This window comes from Hippoglossus stenolepis, chromosome 15 (assembly GCF_022539355.2).
Source record: "Hippoglossus stenolepis isolate QCI-W04-F060 chromosome 15, HSTE1.2, whole genome shotgun sequence".
In the NCBI taxonomy this organism is placed as follows: Eukaryota; Metazoa; Chordata; class Actinopteri; order Pleuronectiformes; family Pleuronectidae; genus Hippoglossus; species Hippoglossus stenolepis.
Window position 1 is genome coordinate 4,104,380 of NC_061497.1, and position 24,308 is coordinate 4,128,687.

A 24,308-nucleotide genomic window follows, 5' to 3' on the forward strand; every position below is an offset into this window, starting at 1 on the left:
GTCATTCCCAAAGTGTGGGCCGCGGCCCCCTGGTGGGCCGTGAAGCCACTGCAGGTGGGCCGTGAGAGGTCATCAGAAAATAAATAGATACAAAAGTTTCAGATTTGTAAGTAAGCGTTGATTACCACAAAAAAATGTATGATTGATTTAAAAAAAAGTAATCATCACAGGTAATGAAACAAAGACATGAGATATAAATTCCACGTTGTTCTTATTTTATCTGACCTATATAGCAGGTGTCATTGTTTTTGCTGACCGTCACATTAACACTTGAACGCATCATTAGCGGGAGAATCACAGGTGAGGGAGAACTTTGTTGTGAGCTGGGTCGAGCAAGATGGAGCCGAGGAAAGCTGCTGATGACGAAGGGGAATCAGAAAGTCCAACTGAACCATTCAAAACTAAAAAGAGGACTCGCAGAAAGGACTCAAGTGAGGACCTGTCGCTGGCCCAGAGGAAAAACCCCAAGCCTGTGTGTGTGTGCCGTGCGCTGAGATGCTAGCTAACGAGACCCTGGGACCGTGTAAAGTGCGCCGCCGCCATTTAGAAACTAAACATGGACAATATTTATCCAAGCCTCGAGAATCTTTTTAAAAACACGCTTGAGAGAGCATCGGAGCCAGCGACGCGGCAACACCCCACCTCTCATCGGGTGAGTTACAGGTGACACGATGTCACTTCACGCGATATGTGATTCAATACCAAGTATATCGAGATAAACTGCTTGAGGTGTCAGACCAGAGGAATTCCAGTGTAAATGTCAGTTTATGGACATGTGATAGCGAGCGGTTTTTTTGGGGGGGGGGGCCTTAAACGCCTTAAACGCCTTAAGTATATTTGGTTACGCCTCAAATGTGTTTTTCTTCTCCCTGATATTCTTGTCGTGCTCTGTTATACAAACAGCAAGAATATATTTTTAACAATCCACTATTTGCACTTCATGTTTTTTTTACATTGGTTGCTTTGCAAATTGTTACGCTTAATTGTGGATGTTATTGGATTTGCACTGCATATGCCCACGTTCATATACAATTATTTTAGCTATAAAATGAATAATATGTATGTAATAGTTGATTCTAGTCCTGTGTGTGGATTATATAGTTGTGATTAAAGGTGTGGGTGGGCCGCATACATTTTTCAGTTTTCAAATTGGGCCGCGGCATTCTTAAGTTTGGGAACGGCTGGAGTAGATAATGAGTGAATTATCATTTTTCAGTGAACTATCGCTTTAACACTGTGGATTAGAGAGAAACTTCACTTCCTTCTAAGTCCTGAACAATTGGCTGAATTGACAATAGAGACTTTGAGATGCATCCCTCCATCTTTCGCTCTCCAGTCAGGAAGACTACACTTCCCATGCTCCTTAGCGCTCTGCGCTTGCGCAATATGTTTTCAACGGCCCTGGCTGCTGGTTGTAGTGTTGTTGTTGTTGTTGTGACATTAAAGGGGCTAAAAGAAAGAACCGACGAAGTGAATACAGCCCAGAGCCCGTCGCATGAGGTAAGAAACACGCCGCGGTGAAGTGTGTGCTCTGCCGCAGACTGCACTCGCTCTGCTCGGTGTTGTCCTGGAGGAAAAACTGTTATTTGAGTTGTTGAGCGTCCACAGTTAGCAACACAGGCTGGTGAGCTAACACAGCACTGAACCGACCAGCAGACACATACTATGAGAGTGGAGGCGTTTTACTGACCAGACCAGACACACGGTTTTAAATATTGAACTGTTTCTTGACAATACGTCCGAGTGTCCGGAGAGTGGCAGCTAACACCGTTCACCCTCCTGAGCTAACACACTGAGTCAGCTGCTAACAAACACTGTCACTGAGCTGGACTAGCTTCGCACTTCACCCTCTTGTAAAACGTCTGAGAGAGGTAGATCTGCGGTTGTGTGAAGTTAAAATGTGAAGAACGAGTGTGTGTGTGTGTTGTAAACTACACAGTAAGTATGATAACAGTATGATTCATTAAACATACAGTTAATTAGCATCCTTGTTTTCAGTTAGTTGATCAAAGCTAACAACAACAGTAAATCCTGTTGGATTCACCATTTCCTGTGATAATCAAGTTGTTTACTGTTTTACACACTGTTTACATCAAGGACAATATGGAGTCATCGGATTGTCTTAAAAAAACATAACTATGTTCCTTGTCCAGGACAAAGGGAAGACTCTTTAACATTGAAATAGATAATACTATTATAGGGAGAAGGGAGCAATCACACATTGATATTGATAAAATGTGGTTGATGTGGTGGGTTGATCAAGTATTCTTCGAAAAATAAAGTTATATCACGCATGAATCAGCACAAATTGGCTACCGAATACCGGAAACGTGTGTCAAAACAGCTCTGACTAATTGAACTGTTTGAATGCCAGAAGGGTTTTTGTCATGCATTTAGTAACTGTTGTTAATCTATAGCAATATAAAATTGGAAAGTTTGGTTCTCATGATACATAAAAAACTTCCAAGTGTATAAATTACCAAGATCACTGTTTTTAAAATCAGCTGTGTTGATCTCAATGGCAATTTGCTCGTTCCACCCTATAGCTCTTGTCGTCACTTTGTTGCTGTGGTGTTTGCAGGTTACTGGGTAAGCTCCTCCCTGCCATGACAGCTGACCACCAGGTCACCAGCCCCCCCTCCTTCTGCAGTTGATGGATCTGCAGCTGGTCCAGAGATGACAGACAGCGTCAGGGCCTTCCTCCGCAATGTTGCGACGGTCAGCACATACACACACACACACACACACACACAAATTTCTGATATTTGTTAAAGATATTTCATTGCAAGGCTGATTATTGGACTGCATTAGAATGTACCTAATAATGTGGTAAGTTAGCAGGTTTGTTTGTTCAGCTGAGCAGATACACGTTATAATCAAGAAACACTGACATGTGATACAGTCAAGAAAACAGGTGTATGTTCAGAGCTCCACACATGACCCACTTTCATGTTATTAATAACTCTCCTACAATAGTTCTACAGTAGATGCTGCCTTAATGGAGCCTGTAATGTATTTGTTGTAGTGTTAACAGGAATTCAGTACAAAAGCATCCCACTCTCTGACTGAGATACAGTGTTGTGCAACAGTTTAAGGTGCCAGAAGTAAAGTGAGGATGGCATGAATAGTACTTATTCACCACTCAATTTCATACAAAGTGTAGTTAATAGGAAATATTTAGTGTTTAGTGTGACTAGCAGATAGCTCTAGTTCTCTTTGGGGCACTTACACTTTCAAGATACATGGCAGGGAGGAAGCATCTTGTTCTTGAGCAGTTCATCTGTGGATTAAGGTTGTGTCAGTCTTTGAAGGTGGTTCTTCATGACTCTGGCTGCACTCTGTTGTTTATCATGCTGCAGAATGAATTTTGGATTAATTAGACGTCTCTCTGATGAAGTCAGGTTCTTTAAACTCTTTAAACTTGCACAGTGCTGTATGTGTGATGTAAGAAGGACACAATTATCAGACAACTCTTCTGAAGTTACTCAGCTGTCTGTCCACAGGCCAAAGATAATATTTGTCTTTGGAATAATTCCAGGTATCTCTGTTCTGACCCCAGCAATGGTCTCTCTGCTACCTGTAAAGGAGAAGTAGACTTTGCCTTTTCAATAAACAGTGTACATTAACTATTGGTCAATACTTGGTATATTTATCACTTTTACAAAAAATTGGACTTCAGCATAATTCTCCTTTCATCATCCAGCCTCCATTAGCCACACCATTTATATGGAGTCACAGGAGTGTCATAAATAAATGTCTCCTGAGCATTTCACTAAATTGCTTTAGGGTTAGCATTGTTTTCAAAAATCTCATTACTGATATTGATTTCTCATAACGACAAACATTGACCCAAAGAATTAGTAACAGTACACAAAATGTTGTATATCTTGTGCTCAACAGGCACTTGCTGAGACATCTCCAGAGTTCCTTTCAACAAGTTAGAAACATCATGTTTGTTTTCTCTCTCCTGCTCTGGGCTGTCTAGGGGATCAAGGACTCCATATTGGGGATTGGAACAATCTCCAAGCTGGATGCCCGCATCCAGCAGAAAAGGGAAGAGCAGCGGAGGAGAAGGGCTAGCGGGGCCCTGGCACAGAGAAGGGCACAGAGTGAAGAGCGAAAACCAGACAAGTAGGACTTGGGGGGGGGGACTGTATATTTTGGTTGCAATGCTACTGTTATCTGACACTGGCTACTGAAGAAAGTTCTCATGGATCTTTTTTTTCTTTTCTTTAATACATTATTGCCAGTTTTGGGAATAATTATCTTCTTCTAAAAGCCTTGGCTTGAAACTCAAGCGCTTAGCTTTACAGATTTTTCTTACCCTGACAAGATTCTCACAGATAGAACTTTCGTTTACCTTTTCCCACAAACTCTATCAATTAGTCAAAATGTATCTACCTGAAGATGTGGGATGTTTTGGGTTGGTACCCAGCAAACTATGCAAAAAAGTTTACACAGCTTGAAAGGAAGTGCTTAACTCATGTCAGCAAAATCAACCTAGCATCCATTGTGACTCTTTAGTCTTAAAAACAACATGTGGTTGGAAATGTATCCACATTATACGTTGATGAAGAATAAAAAGTGAAGGAAGGATTTGCTTAAATGGTTTTTTTCTTAAAGTTTATTAATTAAACTAGAATTTAAATAAAATGACACTATCATTATAATAATCTACAGTGATGGTCATTGTCATGATTTATTATTTGTCTTTCAGTGAACCCAAAGTAGCCAGCAGGATTTTTCAGTGCTGTGCCTGGAATGGAGGCGTGTTCTGGGTAAGATATTTACCTAGTGTAACAGTACAGCCTTGTCTCTAAGACATGAACTGAACTCTGGACATTTTCCTGAAATTGTTTGTAGGTTCATTAAACATACAGTTAACCTATATGTGAGAAAACATAAAATCACTGTGGGTGTGTCAAGGAAATTTGTAACACATGACAAATGCGAAACAGTAAGAATACAAATTGTTCAGGATGAAAACGATATGATGTGAAATACACGTATAAAACGCCCAATGAAGATGTAAACTTGGAAAGACAATGGGATTCAAGAGCTTTTGGAGATAAGGGCTCAGTGCTGTAAAAGGATCTCTGTTTCCACAGTGGAATTTATACGTCAGGTCCTGTCTCCTGCCTGCTCTGCCCAGGTTCCCCCCCCCTCACCTAAATGCTCCGGAAATGTTCCTGTTGTTGTGAACACGTCTCACCCAAACTCTCCCGCTACATTCTCGGAAAACTGGGTGCAGATATTTTGCGGAGTTCATGTCTGAAAACTTTTTTTGAGCCATGTATAGTCTTTGACTCATTGTTCAGCTTTTGAACAATTTTGGGAACATGTCCTTCTCTGACTGCTACATGTTAATGATTTCTGTGAGGCTGAGCACATTGTAGTACTCAACACAGCTTCACGTATTATGAGTGAAAGAATAATTGTAGCTTTTTATCTCCTCTCCAGCTCAGTCTGTTTCTCTTCTACCGGGTGTTTATCCCATTGGTGCAGGCCCTCACTGCAAAAATCATCGGTATGTATTGATGCTAGTTAATGTGGGGCAGGGTCTCTGTCCTTTGGTGGGAACCAGTCAGCCAACAAGCTGTTTTTGCTCTAGGTGACCCCTCCCTCCATGGCAGTGTGTGGTCCTGGTTAGAGTTCATCCTGACCTCCGTCTTCAGCGCTCTCTGGGTTCTGCCTCTGTTCGTCCTCAGCAAGATAGTCAACGCCATCTGGTTCCAGGTGAGGCCCTGCTTTGTGATGATGTAATGATTTGATGTCATATTATCCACAAGGTTATCAAAATTGTCTTCTTTTCACAGGTCTTGAATTAATTGTTACACGATCTCTACAGCTGCATCATATAACATATTTTATCGTCAATAGTGTTTAGATTAGAATTACAGCTACCGTTGACATTACAATGGGCTGCTCTGCTTCTCCCATACCTTACAATGAGGTCTGTTATTTCACATAATGTTTGAGGCTGATTCTTTATCAGACAAATGACACAAATTGCAAAACACACAGTAGTTTACTAATGTTTTTGTCGGAGCATCATGGCACAATAGTAAAAAAATAAACATTCAAAAATATTAACATAACACAAAAGAAATTTGTCTTTATTCATGGTCTCTACTAAGAGTCTATACAAACACAAGGATGTTTTATCTCTTTCCTCATTCTCATTCCTAATTTTTCCATTTTTTTGTGCTTTGCTTAGTTGCAGTTTGTATTTGTGTTTACATCGTCACAGATCCAGACACTGAGTGTGTGTGTGATTCTTTTTGCAGGATATTGCAGACCTTGCATTTGAAGTGTCCGGCTGTAAAGCTCAGCCATTCCCCAGCGTCAGTAAGATCATCGCAGACATGCTCTTCAACCTCCTCCTCCAGGCACTCTTCCTCATTCAGGTACATTTAAAACACAAACATGTTTTTGTGTGACGTACAAAGACAGAGACACTGATACCTTGTGTTTTTTTCAAAATCACACCATAGTGAAGACAGACACAACCTCTGTATCTGAGTCTCCTCACAGTTGGAGCTGTGGTGTGTCATTGTCGGCCCAGATTCACTGAATGTTTTGCCCAGTGTGCACTTTTCTAAATGACTCACAAAGTCATGCTGTACATGAACAGTGTGCAAGGATGCCTAATTTCACTCTGCCCCAAACAGTATTGTCATTCAGAAAAACTCTTGTCCACACCAAATTGGCCTCAAGTCAATTAGGAGAAATTTCAAAATATAAAGAAGCTTTATGTTGTCACACATAATGAGGATGGTTTTTTTCTGAAGTTGTGTGGTTACTTGTTTTGCACCACAACTTTCATTTTCAACACAAATCTCCTTCCTGAGATGAGGCCAGTGAAAGCACAGCCTGCTCTGTGAGTGCAGTCACAGGGAATATAATTGTGTTGTGTATTTTGTGGCCCTCCAGGGTATGATCGTTAGCCTCTTCCCCATCGATGCCATTGGACAGATGGTGAGCCTCCTGCACATGTCTCTGCTCTACTCCCTGTACTGCTTTGAGTATCGCTGGTTCAACCATGGTGAGATACTGACTTCATACTTCACATTGAAAAGAATAAATCTGCATCGAATGAAGATCTCAAACACACGTGTCTGTTTGTGTTTGTCGCAGGCATCGAGATGCACCAACGACTGTCCAATATTGAGAGGAACTGGCCCTATTACTTTGGCTTTGGTTTACCTATGGCTCTGCTGACAGCCCTGCCCTCCTCATACATCATTAGGTAAAATTGTAAACTTACATTCACCAAGTAAATACCTGCAGTGTTAAATAATGAAAATCCTGAATTTGCAGCACAACTTTTATGTTTAAATTAAAATCTGTAAACAAGGTCCATTTTCCAGCAGCTCTATGGGCTACATGAATTATAATAGAAACAGTTTTCAAGCTCTGAAATGTTTGTGAGATGACAATTAGGCAAATGTGTTTTCAATATAATTCATAGAGATGTGTCTATGAAAGGTGTGTGAGGCTTCAGTGAAAGAAAAATTACATTCATGTAGTTGAGAAATATGTTTTGTTTGAAAACATTTGTACATATTAGGATTTACCGTAGTAAATAGTGAAAGATATCATTTATATACCAGAAAGAAAGGGATCATTCTGTGTCAAATAATCACACCTTTGTTTCGCAATGTAACAGATCTTATTGAACAATTTCAGGCTGATTTGGTCACATGAGAAAACTATTGAACCGAAATGTAATGCCTCTCGGATCTTAATTGAGGGAGACATGGATTAATGAGGTTTGAACATTTTGGGGGCACAGAGAAATTTAAGCAATGTCGAGCAAAGATACAATTGCAGCATGAAAGACCACGAAGGAGCAGAAATTAAGAATGACCAGTGATTCTTAGAGGTTTATTGATACCTCCACATTCAGACAGTGATATAAGTGTAGTTTTGCAATAATAACTTAAGGACACTGTCCAGTGGCCTGGGAGCCATCAACAAAGTAGTGCATAAGTATTTTTCTGACTCTGCACTGATCACTAACTGCTCTTCAACAACACTGTAAGGGGTTAATGATGTGATGCCGTTCAGATAAATAATTTGGTTTGGTTCCAGTTTGACGATTTGACATGGAATGATCCAAAATTCCTCTGTATACTTATAAATGTTGTAGCTGACACACAACATATGGGAATTTGAAATGAGAGAAATGGATGTAGATGAGAAACTCCTGTTGTTGGTGAATTATTCTTTACTGCCTTTCACATGTGATTTATTTCCTCTTTTTTTTCATTTCTCCATAGTGGCTGCTTGTTCTCCATCCTTTTCCCTCTGTTCATCATCAGCGCTAATGAGGCTAAGACGCCAACTAAGCTGTAGTAAGTGAAAAGTAAAACTTCTTTTTTGAATGGTTTCCTTTTCAGTGCACGAGTCCCTGATCACATTTCCTCTCTTTCAGCCACTTCCAGCTGCGTCTCTTCTCCCTGGTCGTGCTGATCAGCAACAAGCTTTTCCACAAGACGGTCCACCTGCAGTCGTCCCTGACGTCCTCCACCTCCTCAGAGAGGCTGTCCTCCCCTCACACTTCCCCGAGCCGCCAGAGACTCGTGCCCACCCAGTGATGGATCCACTTTCAAGGAGGCGAGACGGCAAAACAGCAGAGTGGCTTCACTCACTGTGAAGAAAGGTGATTCTCCCAGAAGGATTTCCCTCGATGAAGATGATATGCGGTTTAAGACAAAGGGTTTCCATGTTTTTAATCTAATATCTGGCCGTATGGTTTTTCATTTTGAAGTAAAACCACCAGACACATTTTCAGTGTGACACAAAAATCAACTGCCCTGTGCCTCACACTCGAAACACATAATATACTCAGCTCTCGACTTTTTTTCTGTGAATTTTCTTCTTTTTTTTTTTTGTATAATGTGCCATTTGAGTGAATCTCCTTTAATAAATTACAGCACAATAAATCACCTAGTTTTAATATGTTGAAGTAAACTTGTGACTAGAGGATTTACTTTACTTTACATGTGCTTGTTTGCATTCAGGAGCAAAGCACAGTCTTGTTTTACCTGTTGACAACTATCATTTCTTCATGTTGCGAGTCACATTCCTTCCTCTCAGGTTGAATGCTTTCTTGCAGATGGATCCATGTCCCTTTGTCAAATGATGGTGTTTGAGCAGTTCCAGGAATCACCTTGTGTGGTTGATGGGGAAACTGTATTTTTATCCTGTTACAGCTTTGTTCTTAGTAGAATTCACAAATCAAATCTATATCAAGTCAATCTAAAAAGAACAGAGGAGGAGTATACACCAAATACTCTTCCTCAAACTCTTGTTGTGTGCTAACTAAAGGTTTGCCTGGTGTCTCATCCCGATGAGATGTACATTCTGCAAACGACAAGGTGACACCAGCAAAGAAGAAGAAGCTGCCTCAGTGTTTTCAGTCTGTGAATTCAGTAGATGATAGTTGAGATAAACACTGCCAAACTGCGATGTCTTTGTTTTGTTTTACCACTACAATGCTACACTCTGTAATAAAGGAAGGAGCCTTATATCAGGTGATCAACCTTATCCTGTTTGCTTTAGTTTTTCCCCCCGAGAAAACCACATCCTGAATGTTCAGCCCTCCACCACCACGCAGCAGCCCACTCACCATGTTTTCACTCATTAATCAGAGGGAATGCTCAGTGATTTTAATACAGTGTGCTATTATTGTAAGAAGAGTATATTTGTGAGTGTGATTTTTTCTAAAAGTACTGTGTCTAATTTCAATACATATTTCAATATACAAACCATATACAATATTTACATGATTACGTTCAGGCAGAGAGGTCGAAAATCACCATTTGATCACATCTAATCACAAACAGAACCAGACAACACACAACAGAGCATTATTATATCATTGTTATTTTGAAAAATAATAATTTAATCATTATGATCAATAATTATTTTCATGATAATCATTATTTATGTTTTATATTCGGTAATACAAGTATTATTCTAATTATACAAAATTAACTGTTTAAGTATTATTGTATAATTCTATAGAATAAGTCGCTGAAACCTTTAATATATTAATGTGTTTCTATGATAGGTAATGACAGCGGTGACATTTTCAGGTCGTGCGTGTTTTCAACCAGCAGGGGTCGACACGTGTCCTCTCCTCGCACTAAGGACACGTCACTACACTACAGTTACAAGGCAGGGATGCGGGTTTGACGAACAGCCGAGCAACCAATCAGATGCGCGCTGGTTTTCTGTTGACTGACGTTCGACCAATAAACGCGCAGAGCGGCGCCGCGTGGGGCGGGACACGTAGGCAGCGAAGCTTGTGTGAGAGAAGTGTTTGAGTGCAGGAGCGGAGCGGGTGAGTCTGAATGAACATTTGTATTCAAAGCAGGAGCGAGTTGTGGAGCAGCGGGTTTTATTTCTAACTGTTGCGTGAAGGAGCCTCCGGGTTTTTACTGAACACGTTTGTGACGGGACGCGGAGCAGGAGGTGTCCATTATACAGCAGCTAGCAGGTTAGCCTCGCTAGCTACTCACACACTTCAGTCTGGATGTGAGCAGCAGCAGCACTAACCGGCCTGAAGCTGCCGAGCTGTAGCAATGCGTGTGTTTTTGTGTCGTAAAGTGTGTGTTAACGTGTAGTTAGTACATGCTAGCTGCTGCTGGTGCCTTGCTCTGTGGTGTGGGGAAGCTGACAGCACTTCTCATGCTCCCTCTCTGAAAGTGCTGCCTTCAAAGTTCGCTTTAATCCCAGCTCTGTCCATCTGAATGGTTCGTTTTCTGCGTTGCAAACGGCTTCTAAATCTAAAATCTGAAGACCCACAGAGACCCGAGTCCCTGCTGAAGTTTTCCAGAGTGGCTGCTTCCTGGTTCCTGACGCAGCATCTAAGTGCGTGGCCTTATCTGGTTGGGCTGGACATGGAGGGTGACTCCTGCAAGACTTTGAGTTCTCCTCTGAACATCTGGCTTGTTTCATTAGGACCACGAAGACATGTTCTCAGTCGTGCTGGACCACAGGTGCCCTTTCAGTGCTTTCCCCCACAGTTGTCACAGTGTTTGTCTTCCTCCCTGCAGGTTGTACGGTGAGCTGTCCCTAACCTCGCCAAAATGACCAAGATGGGCTTCTTGCGTTTGTCCTACGAGAAACAGGACACGCTGCTGAAGCTGCTCATCCTGTCTATGGCTGCTATCCTCTGTGAGTCCCCTACTAAGTTCTGACACACACCACTGGTATCTGTCTCTGTGATGGTTAAAAATAAACATCTGGATCCACTGTGTGCTTTTTCTTATTTCAGCGTTCTCCACCAGGCTGTTTTCTGTCTTGAGGTTTGAAAGCGTCATCCATGAGTTTGATCCGTAAGTTCTGCTTGTATCACAGTTAATTGTTAGATGTTGTTCCTCATCAATTGAATGTCTCACTTTAACCTTTATCTCATCACCAGGTACTTCAACTACCGTACCACCCGCTTCCTGACAGAAGAAGGATTTTACAAGTTTCACAACTGGTTTGATGACAGGGCATGGTATCCTCTGGGCAGGATCATCGGAGGCACCATCTATCCAGGTAGGAATCAGATTAAATGACCAGAGAAAAGTACAAGTCAACAATTGCAAGCTCATCAGCCTATTTTCCTAGGTTTTTTTTAATGTCAGGTACAAAAGCTCCAAAGTTGCATGAAGTTCAAATAAAGAGAGTCAATGTCGTTCTGGACATTGGTGGCAGTGCAGCGCGTTTATTTCAATACGTCCTGTATCTCCCCTCTTCTCTCCCACCAGGACTCATGATCACTTCTGCCGTCCTGTACCATGTCCTTCATTTTTTCCACATCACCATTGACATCCGTAACGTCTGCGTCTTCCTGGCTCCCTTGTTCTCCTCTTTCACAACCATCGTTACCTACCACTTCACCAAGGAGCTGAAGGTAAAACACGTACTAAGTTACACCATGAAATACGTTATGAATTCTTGATGATATAAATGGCTAGCTTTTCTTTTATGAGGAACTTTAGCAGTTTTAGCTAATCACTTTACTTAAATTAAAGGACACAAAATTCTAAACTTAAACTTCTAATAGCACAGTTCTGTTGTATATTCATGACGCCTGGGCCATACTGAATGCGTAAGTGGCACATCACAGAACTTCTTCACAGAACGTCTTGCTATCCATTTCTGAGACCATGTTTTCGGGTTAGAGCTGCTCCTCTCGAGAGTCGGGGTCTTGCCTTTTTTCTCTGCTCGCTGCCAAACAGAAGGTGAAAAGGATCTTTCACCACAGTTTCAGTGTCTATATATGGTGAATATGTAACAAATATAACAATTTCCAACACTTCCCATACCTGTTTCAAATTAATAGCACTCTAGAATTTCATTGACTGAATCCATTCATTTCTTTTAACAAGGTTTTTATTTTGAAATGTTTACCAGACTGGAAGATGCACAGCTTCATGGCATATAGTCCTGGCATTAAAAAGAGTACATAGGCCTACTTTTAAACAAGTAAATATAGTTATCATACCAGACACCTCATGTAGCACCTCTACAGCAGGCATGCAGCATACACACTCCCTGTGTAAACAAGAGAGGCGTGCGAGATGCAGCAGATCAGCAAAGCAGCTATCACGTGCTACATAGTCGCCCAGTGCAGCCCGGACATTAGGCTCCTCTTGGCTAATAAATGTCCACATCTTTCAAACTTCACACCCCCAGTTTGTAACCCAGATTTTCCTTGAAAAACTTCAGTCTCAAGCCTGATACAGGATAGCCCAAATAACTCAAGATAGCCCCCATCAGAGCCAGAGAGGACATACTATAAGTGATTGCATTGCGTGAGTGATAATCATTGCAACAAGTAAACTAATATGTATGTGAAAAATCTATGGAGTGCCCCTTTAAACCATTAGTAGCCTCACTTAAAAGTGAGTAGTCTGCTTTCTGCTGAGTTTCATATTTTTTTCTATAAACATACTTCCACTGAATAGTTGTTTGTCTCTGCAGGATGCAGGTGCCGGGCTTCTGGCTGCTGCCATGATCGCAGTGGTGCCTGGGTATATCTCTCGGTCGGTTGCTGGCTCATATGATAATGAAGGTATGTGCATGATGTGCACAATAATGTTGTTAAAAGAAATTATCTGTTAAAGATTAATAAGTAATTTCCCATGTGCTTTATTACACAGGAATTGCTATCTTCTGCATGCTGCTGACCTATTACATGTGGATCAAGGCTGTCAAAACCGGGTCAGTGTATTGGTCGTCGGTGTGTGCACTGGCCTACTTCTACATGGTGAGGAGATCTAAAAATCTGCTTGTTTAAAGGTTCAGTGTGTAGAATTTAGTGACATCTAGTGGTGAAGTTGCATGTTGCAGCTGAATACCCCTCACCTCACCCTCCCCTTCCAAACATGAAAGAGAACCTGTGGTAGCCTTCAGTTGTCATAAAAGCTCAAGAAATCTTTAGGCTGTCCAGTCTGGACGAATGTAAAAAACATGGTGGCCTCCGTAGAGAGGACACGCTCCCGGTGTAAATATAAAGTATTTCAATATAAAGGGCCCATTCTAAGGTAAAGAAAACAACAATTCTTACAGTTTAGAAGATTACACACTTGTGAAAACATCACTAGAATAATATTGTATATTTAATTTCTGCCAATAGATCTCTTTCACCTAAATCTTACACACTGAACCTTTTGACTGAATTAATTCAGAGTAAACAAGGGTCATGATTGAGTGTTTGTATGTACGTAGGTTTCCTCCTGGGGTGGCTACGTGTTCCTGATCAACCTTATCCCCCTCCACGTCCTGGTGCTGATGCTCACAGGCCGATTCTCTCACCGCATATATGTAGCCTACTGCACAGTCTACTGCCTGGGCACCATCCTCTCCATGCAGATCTCTTTCGTTGGATTCCAGGTGAGGAGAAAAAAAACCTGTCTAATGTCACATCAGTTAATCTGATTCTTGTGCCTAAGCTTTGAGGACAAAGAAAAGACCAAACATTTTCCAAATCAAAACATCAACTCGGCCAAAGAGGATAAAAACGTAATGGTTTTGCTCTGTGTGATTCACATGGTTCACCTATGTCTCTCCTCTCTCTTACACCAGCCGGTGCAGTCTTCAGAGCACATGGCAGCCTTCGGTGTGTTTGGGTTGTGCCAGATTCACGCCTTTGTGGACTACCTGCGCAGTAAACTCAACTCCCAGCAATTTGAGGTGTTGTTCAAGAGCGTCATCTCCCTGGTGGGCTTCGTCATGCTGTCTGTGGGCACTGTTCTCATGCTAACAGGTAAAAACAGTTGTGTTTGGTGACATGGTGGATGGAAAAATTCAAAATGTTTGCTCCAGCCCCTCTTTGCGTTCTTCTTTCCTTTTTTTGCCAAAATGATTTGTTCTCTTGCTTTGGGACCATGACTAACAACCTGAACTATGTTTTCCTCAGGTAAGATCTCTCCATGGACTGGCCGTTTCTACTCCCTGCTGGACCCCTCCTATGCCAAGAACAACATCCCCATCATCGCGTCCGTCTCTGAGCATCAGCCCACAACCTGGTCCTCGTATTACTTTGACCTCCAGCTGCTGGTCTTCATGTTCCCAGGCAAGTGTGCACTCGACATAAACTGTTTTCACTGTATGGGAACTCAGATCCTCTGGTACGAATCAGTTAGCTGGTCCAAAGTGTAAGACGAGAACCTTTGTTGAGGCAACTTAGCATTTTTGCTCCAAGCCTATGTATGCTACACACTCCTGTGATAGCAGCTAGAAACGCAAGCTTAAAATATGTCCTTTTAGCCTCGTCTTTGATTAAGTATGTTTTTTATATTGCATCTATGTTCAATTTTATGTCTTTCAATATTTCTGTCTTTTTTCTTTTCCTCTATCATTTGTTTTGTTTTTTAAACTTTTATAATCAATTTTATGAAATATATCAGTCAGCTTTTTTGTTGCGTCTACTCTTGGCTCATCAGTTTATTATGAAGCACTTACCTGTTGGAAAGGTACTATACAAATAAAGTTTGACTGATTAATAACTATCTTGGATAAAACTGAACACAGCTTACTGTAAGTCTTTGTGGCTTTTTACTGACTGTTACCTTTGCTTTCCTCACAGTTGGTCTGTACTACTGTTTCAACAACCTGTCTGACGCCAGGATCTTCATCATCATGTATGGAGTGACCAGCATGTACTTCTCAGCTGTCATGGTACGTCCTGTATAAAGCCGCACAAATTCTACATGTCAAACGACTCCTCAGAGAGACAGTTATTTGCTTTGCTTTTAGTTTACATGTATTCAGGGCTTTATATGTAACATGGTTTGATGTCCTTCTTTTTTGTTGCCTCCTCAGGTGCGTCTGATGTTGGTGCTGGCCCCAGTTATGTGCATCCTGTCGGGCATCGGCGTGTCCCAGGTGCTAACCACTTACATGAAGAATCTGGATGTGAGCCGGCCAGACAAGAAGAGCAAGAAGCAGCATGATGCTACCTACCCCATCAAAAACGAGGTAGGAGGTCTGAGGGACTGGTTAGTGTTGTTATAGCTGTCAGAGGGTGGTGTCAGCTACAGTGAAAAATGGACCACATTTGTTTTTCTCTCTGTTCATTTTGTTATTTCTCTTTCCAGTGATGGTCATTTAGTTTTTAGTAACTTGTATTCTCCTTTAATATTTCTGCTTATTCATGTTTTCAGCTTTGTCTGGGTTTTTCTTTTCATTCAAATTTTGTCAGGGTTAAGTAAAAACTACTGAACCAATTTTCACTTGAGGAGGGATGAGACATGAGCCAGGGAAGAACCCATTACATTTGGTTAAAGATCCAGGACGTTTTTTATCACTTCCCTTAACATTGCAACATTCTCCTCTGTCTCTGTGAATAATGTGGATCTTCGTGTACAAAATCAAACATGATAATCATGTTGAGATCTATGAGTTTGAACAATGTTGTTCAGATTATCAGACCACTTCCCTTTTCCTTTATCTCTTTATTATAAGATCTGGACAGATGTTGTATGGATTGTTTGGCCTTGGTGGAGGTATTTGCTCTGAGTGCCAATCCAGTTGATTTCAGTTGTCAGAATAAAAGCAGGCATACAGAAACCCTTACCCTGTGTTACCTACCCACCAGGTTGCCAGTGGAATGATTCTGGTCATGGCCTTCTTCCTCATCACATATACCTTCCACTCTACCTGGGTGACCAGCGAAGCCTACTCCTCTCCCTCAATTGTCTTGTCCGCCCGTGGAGGGGACGGCAGCCGTATCATCTTTGATGACTTCAGAGAGGCTTACTACTGGCTCCGCCACAACACCCCTGAGGTCAGTCATAGCCAAGGAAATAAAGAAGTCATTCAAGTTGTACTACACATTTAAATGTTTGAGCTATAAACTACATTTTGACTGTTCTTTGATGAAATACATTAATGCCGGTTTTAATATCACATTTATTACCAATCTGTATTCATGGGTTGAAAATGGCTCATAACCGTCTTGGACCTTGCAGGGCCAGTGTTTATGTAGAGGCAACAGTTTGGGACGTCTCTACATCATGACATTTTATATATATTTGAAAAGGTTAACACCCTCTCATCAAAGGTCGACAGCTTGTAAGTGGGGAAGCTGTGCTCATTTTCACCCAGGGAGGAAGTCACACTTTAAATCAGGATGCTGACCTATCTTGTGTAGAGATTGTTTAACTCTGCACAGTCAAAGCCGTAATGTCAAAGTGTTTCCATTCAAATACTTGAGTTCGTTTTTTGTGTTTCCAGGACGCCAAAGTGATGTCATGGTGGGATTACGGCTATCAGATTACTGCCATGGCCAATCGAACGATTCTAGTGGACAACAACACATGGAACAACACTCACATCTCCAGAGTTGGACAGGTGAGCTGAGTAACCTTCAGGGTACCTGTGTTTATGAAGTGCTGCTGTATTGACAGGGGCCGTTGTTTGTTCTGTAGGCCATGGCATCCACAGAAGAACGGGCCTATGAGATCATGAGGGAGCTGGATGTCAGTTACGTCTTGGTCATCTTTGGAGGACTGACCGGCTATTCCTCAGATGGTACGTACTAAGTGTCATGGTTCAGAGAGTAAAAAAAATGTGGATCATTATGAAACTGGCGGGACAAATTGGAATATGGCAGGTCACCACATTAATTACCTAGTAATTAATAAGAAAAACCTGTGTGTGTATAACCAGTTATAAATGTTGTAGATGTGTCAAATCAAAATCATTCTCTTAGCCATAACAACTTTCGTACATATAAAATATCTGCTACATACTCCACAGTTATATTTATTTATATGCACACAGACACCTCCCATTCTTTCAAGTTCACTGTGTAATAATTATGGATTTGTACAAATTTGCCATACTATAAATTATTTGGTTCAGTTATATCAGTAGAATTAAGTAATGACAGCAATTTCACAAAGCTTTTATTACTTTGTCATTGAATGGTTCTTTTATGAAATTGTCATTTAAAAGTAAAGTCAAAAAATATATGTTTTTAAAGGCAATTTTATAAATATCCATGTAATCGATCTCTTTTCACAACAGACATCAACAAGTTTTTGTGGATGGTCCGAATTGGTGGAAGCACAGACACAGGCAAACACATCAAGGAGCACGACTACTACACTCCTACTGGAGAGTTCAGAGTGGACCGCGAGGGCTCGCCTGTCCTGCTCAACTGCCTAATGTACAAGATGTGCTACTACCGCTTCGGCCAGGTCTACACAGAAGCCAGTGAGTGACTCTACAGCCTGTTTGTCATTGAATTCTCTCACTGTCAAATATGTATTGAGAATTAACCCTGGGTTACGTTTTGGCTGATCAGTGCAGCTCCTTTTGTTTATATGATGCTCCATATTTTAAGTGAGACACAACTGTTAGACACAACTGTTGTGCATGCATGACTGAAGAGTCGAGCTGTTTTCAGACATGCACTGAACTCCGGATAATATCCTGATATTCTCTGGAGGGGCTGTATGTGAGAAGAGAAAGGTTCGAGTCGGTTGCTGCAGAGTTTCTCCAGGCCAGCCTCCTCATAAAAACTTAGGAAAATGTCCAAATGAGCTGATGATGGTAGGATTTACAGCGAGCAAATCGGCAGGTTGATGAAGTTTCTAACACACGACAGACGTGAAACTGAAAAAAACCCAGAAAATATCTCAGGAAAAGAAAATTGTGTCATACGTACACAACACGTAGAAGACAGACGAAGATGTCAAGAGACCTTTTGGTGATGAGGGCCGGCGCCAGTGTTGATGTGCTGCAAATTAAAAGATGTGATCCCCACAGCAGAAGTTATATCTTACGTCCTGCCTCCTGCATGCTGCGTCACTTCTCACCTTATGTGTGAAAGGAAAACTCCGGAGAAAGCCATGACCCAATTTTGCGAACATTTTCCGGAGTTAATGTCTGAAAACGGCTTCAGTGGAAACTACTGTATGAAAGATTTCAAAGATCAGAATCAGAATCAGAATTCTTTTTATTGCCAAGTATATTTACACATACAGGAAATTGCCTTGGTGTGGTTGGTGCATTTTGACATAAAAACAACAATCGGACATAAAAACAACAATATATACAGAAAGATCAGGCACTGCTGTATCAGCTTCTGAGCTGACTGCACCATCTGCAGAAACAACATAAGATAATGCATTAACATTAATTTTATGGTTCATCTGCTTTAGTGTAAATTGTTGTCAGAATGAATTATTTTGTGCTGTAATTGTGATGATTTTCTCTGCAGAGCGTCCACCTGGTTATGACAGAGTGAGGAACGCTGAAATCGGAAACAAAGACTTTGAGCTGGATGTGTTGGAGGAGGCCTACACGACAGAGCACTGGCTGGTCAGGATATACAAGGTAACACTGCCGGCCTCCTTTCTTTGACATATTGTCCATCAGAATTACTTGTTTGGATTAAGATCAGATTCTATTTGGGAAATGTTAGAAATCACAAAGTAATGTGGAAATGACAGATTTAAGGAAATTGGAATAAAAGAAGTTTGAATTTGAATATTTATTTACAAATTAAACCTAAAATTAGGTTGGCAACAATTGTACATTAATAAATTGGGAACATAAAAAAGTCTATACTTATGTAACTAATCTATAGTAGACGTATCTTGGTAATTGATTCATCACTGAGATGATTTTTTTCAATAAAGAATCTGAAAAAGCATTGCAGCCAAATCCAATACAATTGCAGTTAATGGTGAATTCTTCTTCAGACATAATAAAAACAGAAAGAATGACATAGCATGCCTCCATACTGCTCCTGTGGTCTCATCCAAGTGTCTGGAAGGCCCTGACATATTTGACCTTAAACGGCATCATTTACACCATCGTGATTTTGAATTTTTCGGTGAACTATCCCTTTATGGCTCTGACCTGTTAGTTTAACACAACCTGGTGACATCACCAGGTCAAGAAGATATTTTTATATAATTATTAGTCATCTATTGCCTCACAGTCCAAATGAATACTGCATTTAATCATCAAATAATCTTACCATTAGTTGCCTCCTCTACTGGAATACATTTAAATTAACACATTTATAACCCTAACAGATCATTTTATCTGAGGGTGGTAACTATACTAATACAGATGGATATGTCTATATGCAAAAGCATAGTATGGAGTGTGAACAGATACGTTTCAACAGAACTTTATAACCTTGTCCTGTGTTCCATCTTGTAGGTGAAAGATCTGGACAACCGAGGTCTTTCAAGAACATAAAACCTTCAGATGGCAGTGAGGAGTCTTTTAGCGCACAGCACTGAACACCTTCCCCTGTGGTCTGCAGATGAGTGGGAAAAGAGTACTTTTTTATACTTTTTGTTTCGGGGAAGAAAATTGCATCAGAGATTTTTTTTTTTTGTGGATGATTTTGTTTCTCTTTTTTTTATTTTGTTATAATGAAATGTCTCATCTGGGATCAGAGGAAGCTAGTGTCAAAACATCCAGTCTGATTTCAGGGGTTTGCCATGAATGTGGTCAAAAGAAAGTAGTGTTCATTTGAGCACTTTAGATTTTTATAATCTGGTCAATTAAAGTGGGATTAAACATGAAAAAAGTGATTTGTCTTTTTTTCTCACAGAAGAAATACACTGAATAATTTGGAACATCTGATGTTGAAATTGTCAAATAATCACAGGAGTGCTGTTGTTACACTTGGGAATCTCTTTCGTTTTATGATGAATTAGCCTCAGGAGGGGACTGCCCATAGCACAGAATGCTAAATAATAACAGAATTACAGTGAAAGATTTTGTAATATCCCATGTTCTATAATCGGTAGCTTAAACCCACATCATGGGTGTCATTGTGAGACAGTCTCTAATTGACTCAGTTAAGTGGGTATGAATTACAAATACATTACGTGTATCTAAACTACTGCTTTTATTCTGAAGTATTGACAATAATGAGGCTTCCAATGTAGACATCCAGGCCAAAACTCCGTCCTCCGATCTTCATAGAAGAAACCAGTCAAACGTTTCTCCAAACAAAGTGACATATATCCGATACATTTCAGTCAACTGGTTCCACCTCTTTTACCTGTAGACAACCAAAGACTGCTCAAATGTGATTGGTCAAACTAGAAACTGAATCCAGAGGACTTCGGCAGAATCTGTGCAGAGTTCAAGGCTGACTAAAATCAAGTGGCTACTTATTCCACTCAGTGTTTCTTATTGAGAAAAATATACTTGTGTTGTCGGCCTTTGTCAGAAAGAAAATGCTAGATATGTTTCTGGATCCTCACCTGATATCTCCACAGATTTAATAAGCAGCCTACAAAGTAGACATTTATCAAAATTCAGAAGGCTAATATGAAAGCACAAATGACCTAGATAATAGGCAATACTTTTATTGTAGTGCATTTTGCAATATGTGTCAACTTTACATTAAAGTAAAAAGGTATAGGAGGAAAGTCTTTACAATACATTCAAGACAATAACTAGACATGTGTATTTTCACCACAGTACAATAAAATTATGAATATGATGGTTAAAATTCTTTCAACAAATGCATATTAGTAACACCATCTTAACATCAGTATTAAGGGTCCATTAGCCAACCGTCTCTTTTTTTAGTAACAGATATACAGAGCTCCTCCTCACAGTCTGGGGTGGTCGGGCAGATCTTCTAGGAGAGCAGGGTTTCTTCTGTAAATGTAGGCATTGGGATCATCATCCAGCTTCACCAGCTCCGCCAGCGATGACACACAGGGGTCATGGTCGACCAGCATCATTGGCAGGTGGGAGGATTTGCGCTGGATGCGCGTGGATCGACGAACCGGTGTCAGAAACTTCAGATCTTTGATGTTGCCCTGTCTCCTGGATGAACTGACCTCACCATCGATTGTCCTCTTGACACTACACGCAGAAGATATTATAAAGGTGAAACAAAATAGTATCACAAGTGAAAACAAATCACTTTTTTGGGCTATTTAATAAAACAGCTGATTCAAAGGATTCGAGGAAAGAATATTCTCACCTTTGCAGGTATGGAGTGGTCTTCACACTGTATTTTACTACTGAAGCATCTCCCATCGGTGGTGTGGTCTCCACCACATCATCATCACTTTCGAATTCCTCTTCATCTGTCTCCACTTTGTGTTCATCTCTTTCTTCTGCATCATTCTTCACCTTTTCTTCACATTCATCCTTCATTTCGCTGTCCTCCGTTACATCATTACACTCTTCTGTCACCTGTGAGTATTCACCTGGAGACAAAAAAACAAGGTTAGGTAAACTTGAGCATCTGTGTAGAACTGAATTGACTAAACAAAATCAGAGTGAACAGAAAAGGCTAAACTTACCTTCACTGCATCTGGAGGGAGACGCCATTGCCTCCAAAACATCACACAGGTTCACAACAATCTGCCAATACAGGAAACAGAGAAAAGATGCAGATGTGTGACCGGGGGGAGGGAATATTTTTAAAATGCGGCAACAGAAACTGTTAACTTACATCATCCACACTTTCCTGTGGGTCAACAGACAGATCCACATCAGAGTTTTCCAGCAGCTCCAGTGTGGTGCGTGTTGTTAACATTGCTCCCTGTGTATCTGCACAGTCAGCAGCAGTGGAGTCCGGTTTATGTGCAGCAGGCCGAGGTTCGGCATGAGACTGGGATTTCAGATTGGTTCCGGGTTTGGAGGCCTTGATTTTTGGAGGTGCTGCTGTTGTCATAGCCGGTCTCTTGAACGTCTTGCCCTTGGAAGCCAGCCACTCAGCCAGTTTTGCTCTGCAGACAAAACACAAAACATTTTGGGACTGTTTTGGATGCACAGGTCAAACATAAAGTGCGCGTGTAAAATATAAAATGTTACCTTCTTTCCTCAGTAGTGTCCGCGGTTAATCTGTACTGACTGAGGGTGCTTGAGACAGGAGGCTTGTTGGCCTTGTCTTTCACTGGAATCTTGGGCTTGGAGTTCAGTGACCCACTTCCCTTGGTGGCGGTCACAGTAGGGTTTCTGGATCCGGTTGCTGGGACAGTTCTGGTAGAAGGGCGAGCAGAGTAGAATCCTGCAGGAGGGCGGCTGGTGACAGGAGGCCTGGATGCCTGAGCAGGTCTATTGAACGCCGACTTGGACACGGTTGGTGCCGGTTTTCTTGTGCCAGGTCCAGGTAGGTCAGAAACAGATTGGGACCTTGTTTTTTTCACATTCTGAACCCTTTGTCTCTCCGTTTTTGACGCCAATGGTTTGAGGTCAGCACTGTCCAGACTAGCAGTTGACTTCCAAATGGATCCTATCTTTGACTCGACAATCTTTCCTTTGTACATGCCAAGAGCCGATCTGGAAGACAGCGCTGCAGCTGGCCGCTTTGGAACTTCTGCAACAATTTTTTGGTGTTTCACAGCCTGCTCTGTGAGGAAGGCCCGGCTGTATGTTTGTCGTCGTGCAACATCAGAAGCAGCAGCTGGTTTCCCATCTTTCTGTGCAGTCTTTGTCTTTTTTAGAGCATCACCACATGTGGACTTTGTGTCCACCAGTTTGGGCTTCGGTTTAAGAGAACCATGTTTTGCTGAGGTCTCCTCTTTTTTGTTGCTTTTCACATGAAATGGAGCCACGGGCTTTTTATCTCTCTGGATGAGGGATTTGCTTCCATGTGCAGGCTGAGCATTCTCCTTGTTTCCCTAATAAACGTAAAACAATGACATGATTATGTTTAAGTTACTCATTAATCAACACACCGACCGTTTCATGTGATGTCCACCGCCATAAACTTACTTTATTGGTGCAGTTTCGACTTGAAACTGCGACGTTATCCATTCTGGAGCGTTTTCTGGAAAATGAAGAAAGCACGATATAAAACACGATAATACTACAACCGTGAATGAACTGGGTCATTTAGTACGTCATGGTTATAGTTGAAAAAAAGTGTTATTGACCAAACAACAGTTCAAACTGTGCAGATATTAAGCAGCTGATCATGATTTCTTAACGAAAAAGTTAAATAAATCAATGGCCGATGGGGCGGAACGTTAACGTGCTCAAAACGTAAAATTAACGGACATGAAGGATGACATGATGTTAGCGGAGCGGAACATTAGCTGTTATCACTTACACATTCACATTACGTTAAGTACTAAAGGCAACTTACCTGCTGCAGTTGTTTGTAGGACAACTCGAGGAGGAAGCTCCGGATCAGTGACTCTCGCTTCGCTCCGGAAAAACAGAACTAGATTTGACTTGGCGCTGTTGCGCTCCGATTGGTCACACTAGTATCGCGAGAGAGCAAGATTGACCAATAGGACGTCTCCAAAGTGAGAACGAGAGTTGGAGAACAGTCGCATCTCTCATTATCCCCCAACTGTTCACCGCTTCTGTTCAAATGTTTGAACGCAAATAGGATTCCAATGATACCGGTCCCTGCCGGCAGCTCCACCCAGGGTGTGACCGCCGAGACACGGCCTCAGTGCTCTGAACACACCGCTATAACCTCCACCAGCGGTGATACTCAGGATCCATCACGTGTTCACTTCACGTTGCTGTATGAGGGAAAACAAGCAGAAAGCGAAGATAATGTCGATGAGAAATATCAAATAGAAAATTCTACTATTGTTATTTTTATTATTACTATCATTGATCAGTAACAGTAGTATAACACGACGTGATACACTCATGAAGCATTGATTTAAAAAATACCATACCAAATAAAATGTTGAAGAAAATATCAAGTAGAAGAATGCAACACCATTATTATAATTATTATCTATTTATTTATATTATTTTCATCATCAGCCCTGTACCTTTTACGGAGTGATCCATTGTGTGGCTTAGTTTTAAAGTATAGATATGCAACATAGTGT

General features: G+C 41.2%; 3 protein-coding genes across 4 annotated transcripts; 2 read left to right on the forward strand and 1 right to left on the reverse strand.

The window, feature by feature from the left end:
- The first annotated feature begins 1,348 nt into the window (after nt 1–1,348).
- On the forward strand, nt 1,349–9,552 carry ei24 (EI24 autophagy associated transmembrane protein). The gene is made up of 11 exons (XM_035178805.2): nt 1,349–1,500; nt 2,582–2,718; nt 3,986–4,131; nt 4,718–4,778; nt 5,461–5,527; nt 5,612–5,736; nt 6,288–6,407; nt 6,934–7,045; nt 7,138–7,249; nt 8,283–8,357; nt 8,438–9,552. Exons 2-11 carry the CDS (start codon nt 2,677–2,679, stop codon nt 8,598–8,600), a joined length of 1,023 nt encoding a protein of 340 aa, XP_035034696.1. The 5' UTR covers nt 1,349–1,500; nt 2,582–2,676; the 3' UTR covers nt 8,601–9,552.
- A 716-nt stretch (nt 9,553–10,268) lies between these two features.
- On the forward strand, nt 10,269–20,065 carry stt3a (STT3 oligosaccharyltransferase complex catalytic subunit A). 2 transcript variants are annotated; one of them, XM_035178591.2, is made up of 18 exons: nt 10,269–10,351; nt 11,067–11,187; nt 11,288–11,348; nt 11,435–11,556; nt 11,769–11,914; nt 12,988–13,078; nt 13,167–13,273; nt 13,735–13,899; nt 14,092–14,272; nt 14,426–14,581; nt 15,095–15,186; nt 15,331–15,486; nt 16,106–16,294; nt 16,744–16,860; nt 16,938–17,040; nt 17,539–17,727; nt 18,737–18,852; nt 19,690–20,065. In XM_035178591.2, exons 2-18 carry the CDS (start codon nt 11,100–11,102, stop codon nt 19,726–19,728), a joined length of 2,118 nt encoding a protein of 705 aa, XP_035034482.1. In that variant the 5' UTR covers nt 10,269–10,351; nt 11,067–11,099; the 3' UTR covers nt 19,729–20,065. The 2 variants fall into 2 exon arrangements, with proteins under 2 accessions (XP_035034482.1, XP_035034483.1); XM_035178592.2 differs by lacking the exon at nt 10,269–10,351 and adding an exon at nt 10,364–10,507.
- A 774-nt stretch (nt 20,066–20,839) lies between these two features.
- Nucleotides 20,840–23,739, reverse strand: si:ch211-266i6.3 (cytoskeleton-associated protein 2). The gene is made up of 7 exons (XM_035178593.2): nt 23,600–23,739; nt 23,227–23,281; nt 22,324–23,132; nt 21,962–22,238; nt 21,810–21,870; nt 21,485–21,713; nt 20,840–21,363 (listed from the first exon to the last, which is right to left on the reverse strand). Exons 2-7 carry the CDS (start codon nt 23,266–23,268, stop codon nt 21,105–21,107), a joined length of 1,677 nt encoding a protein of 558 aa, XP_035034484.2. The 5' UTR covers nt 23,269–23,281; nt 23,600–23,739; the 3' UTR covers nt 20,840–21,104.
- Between the last annotated feature and the right edge of the window lie 569 nt (nt 23,740–24,308).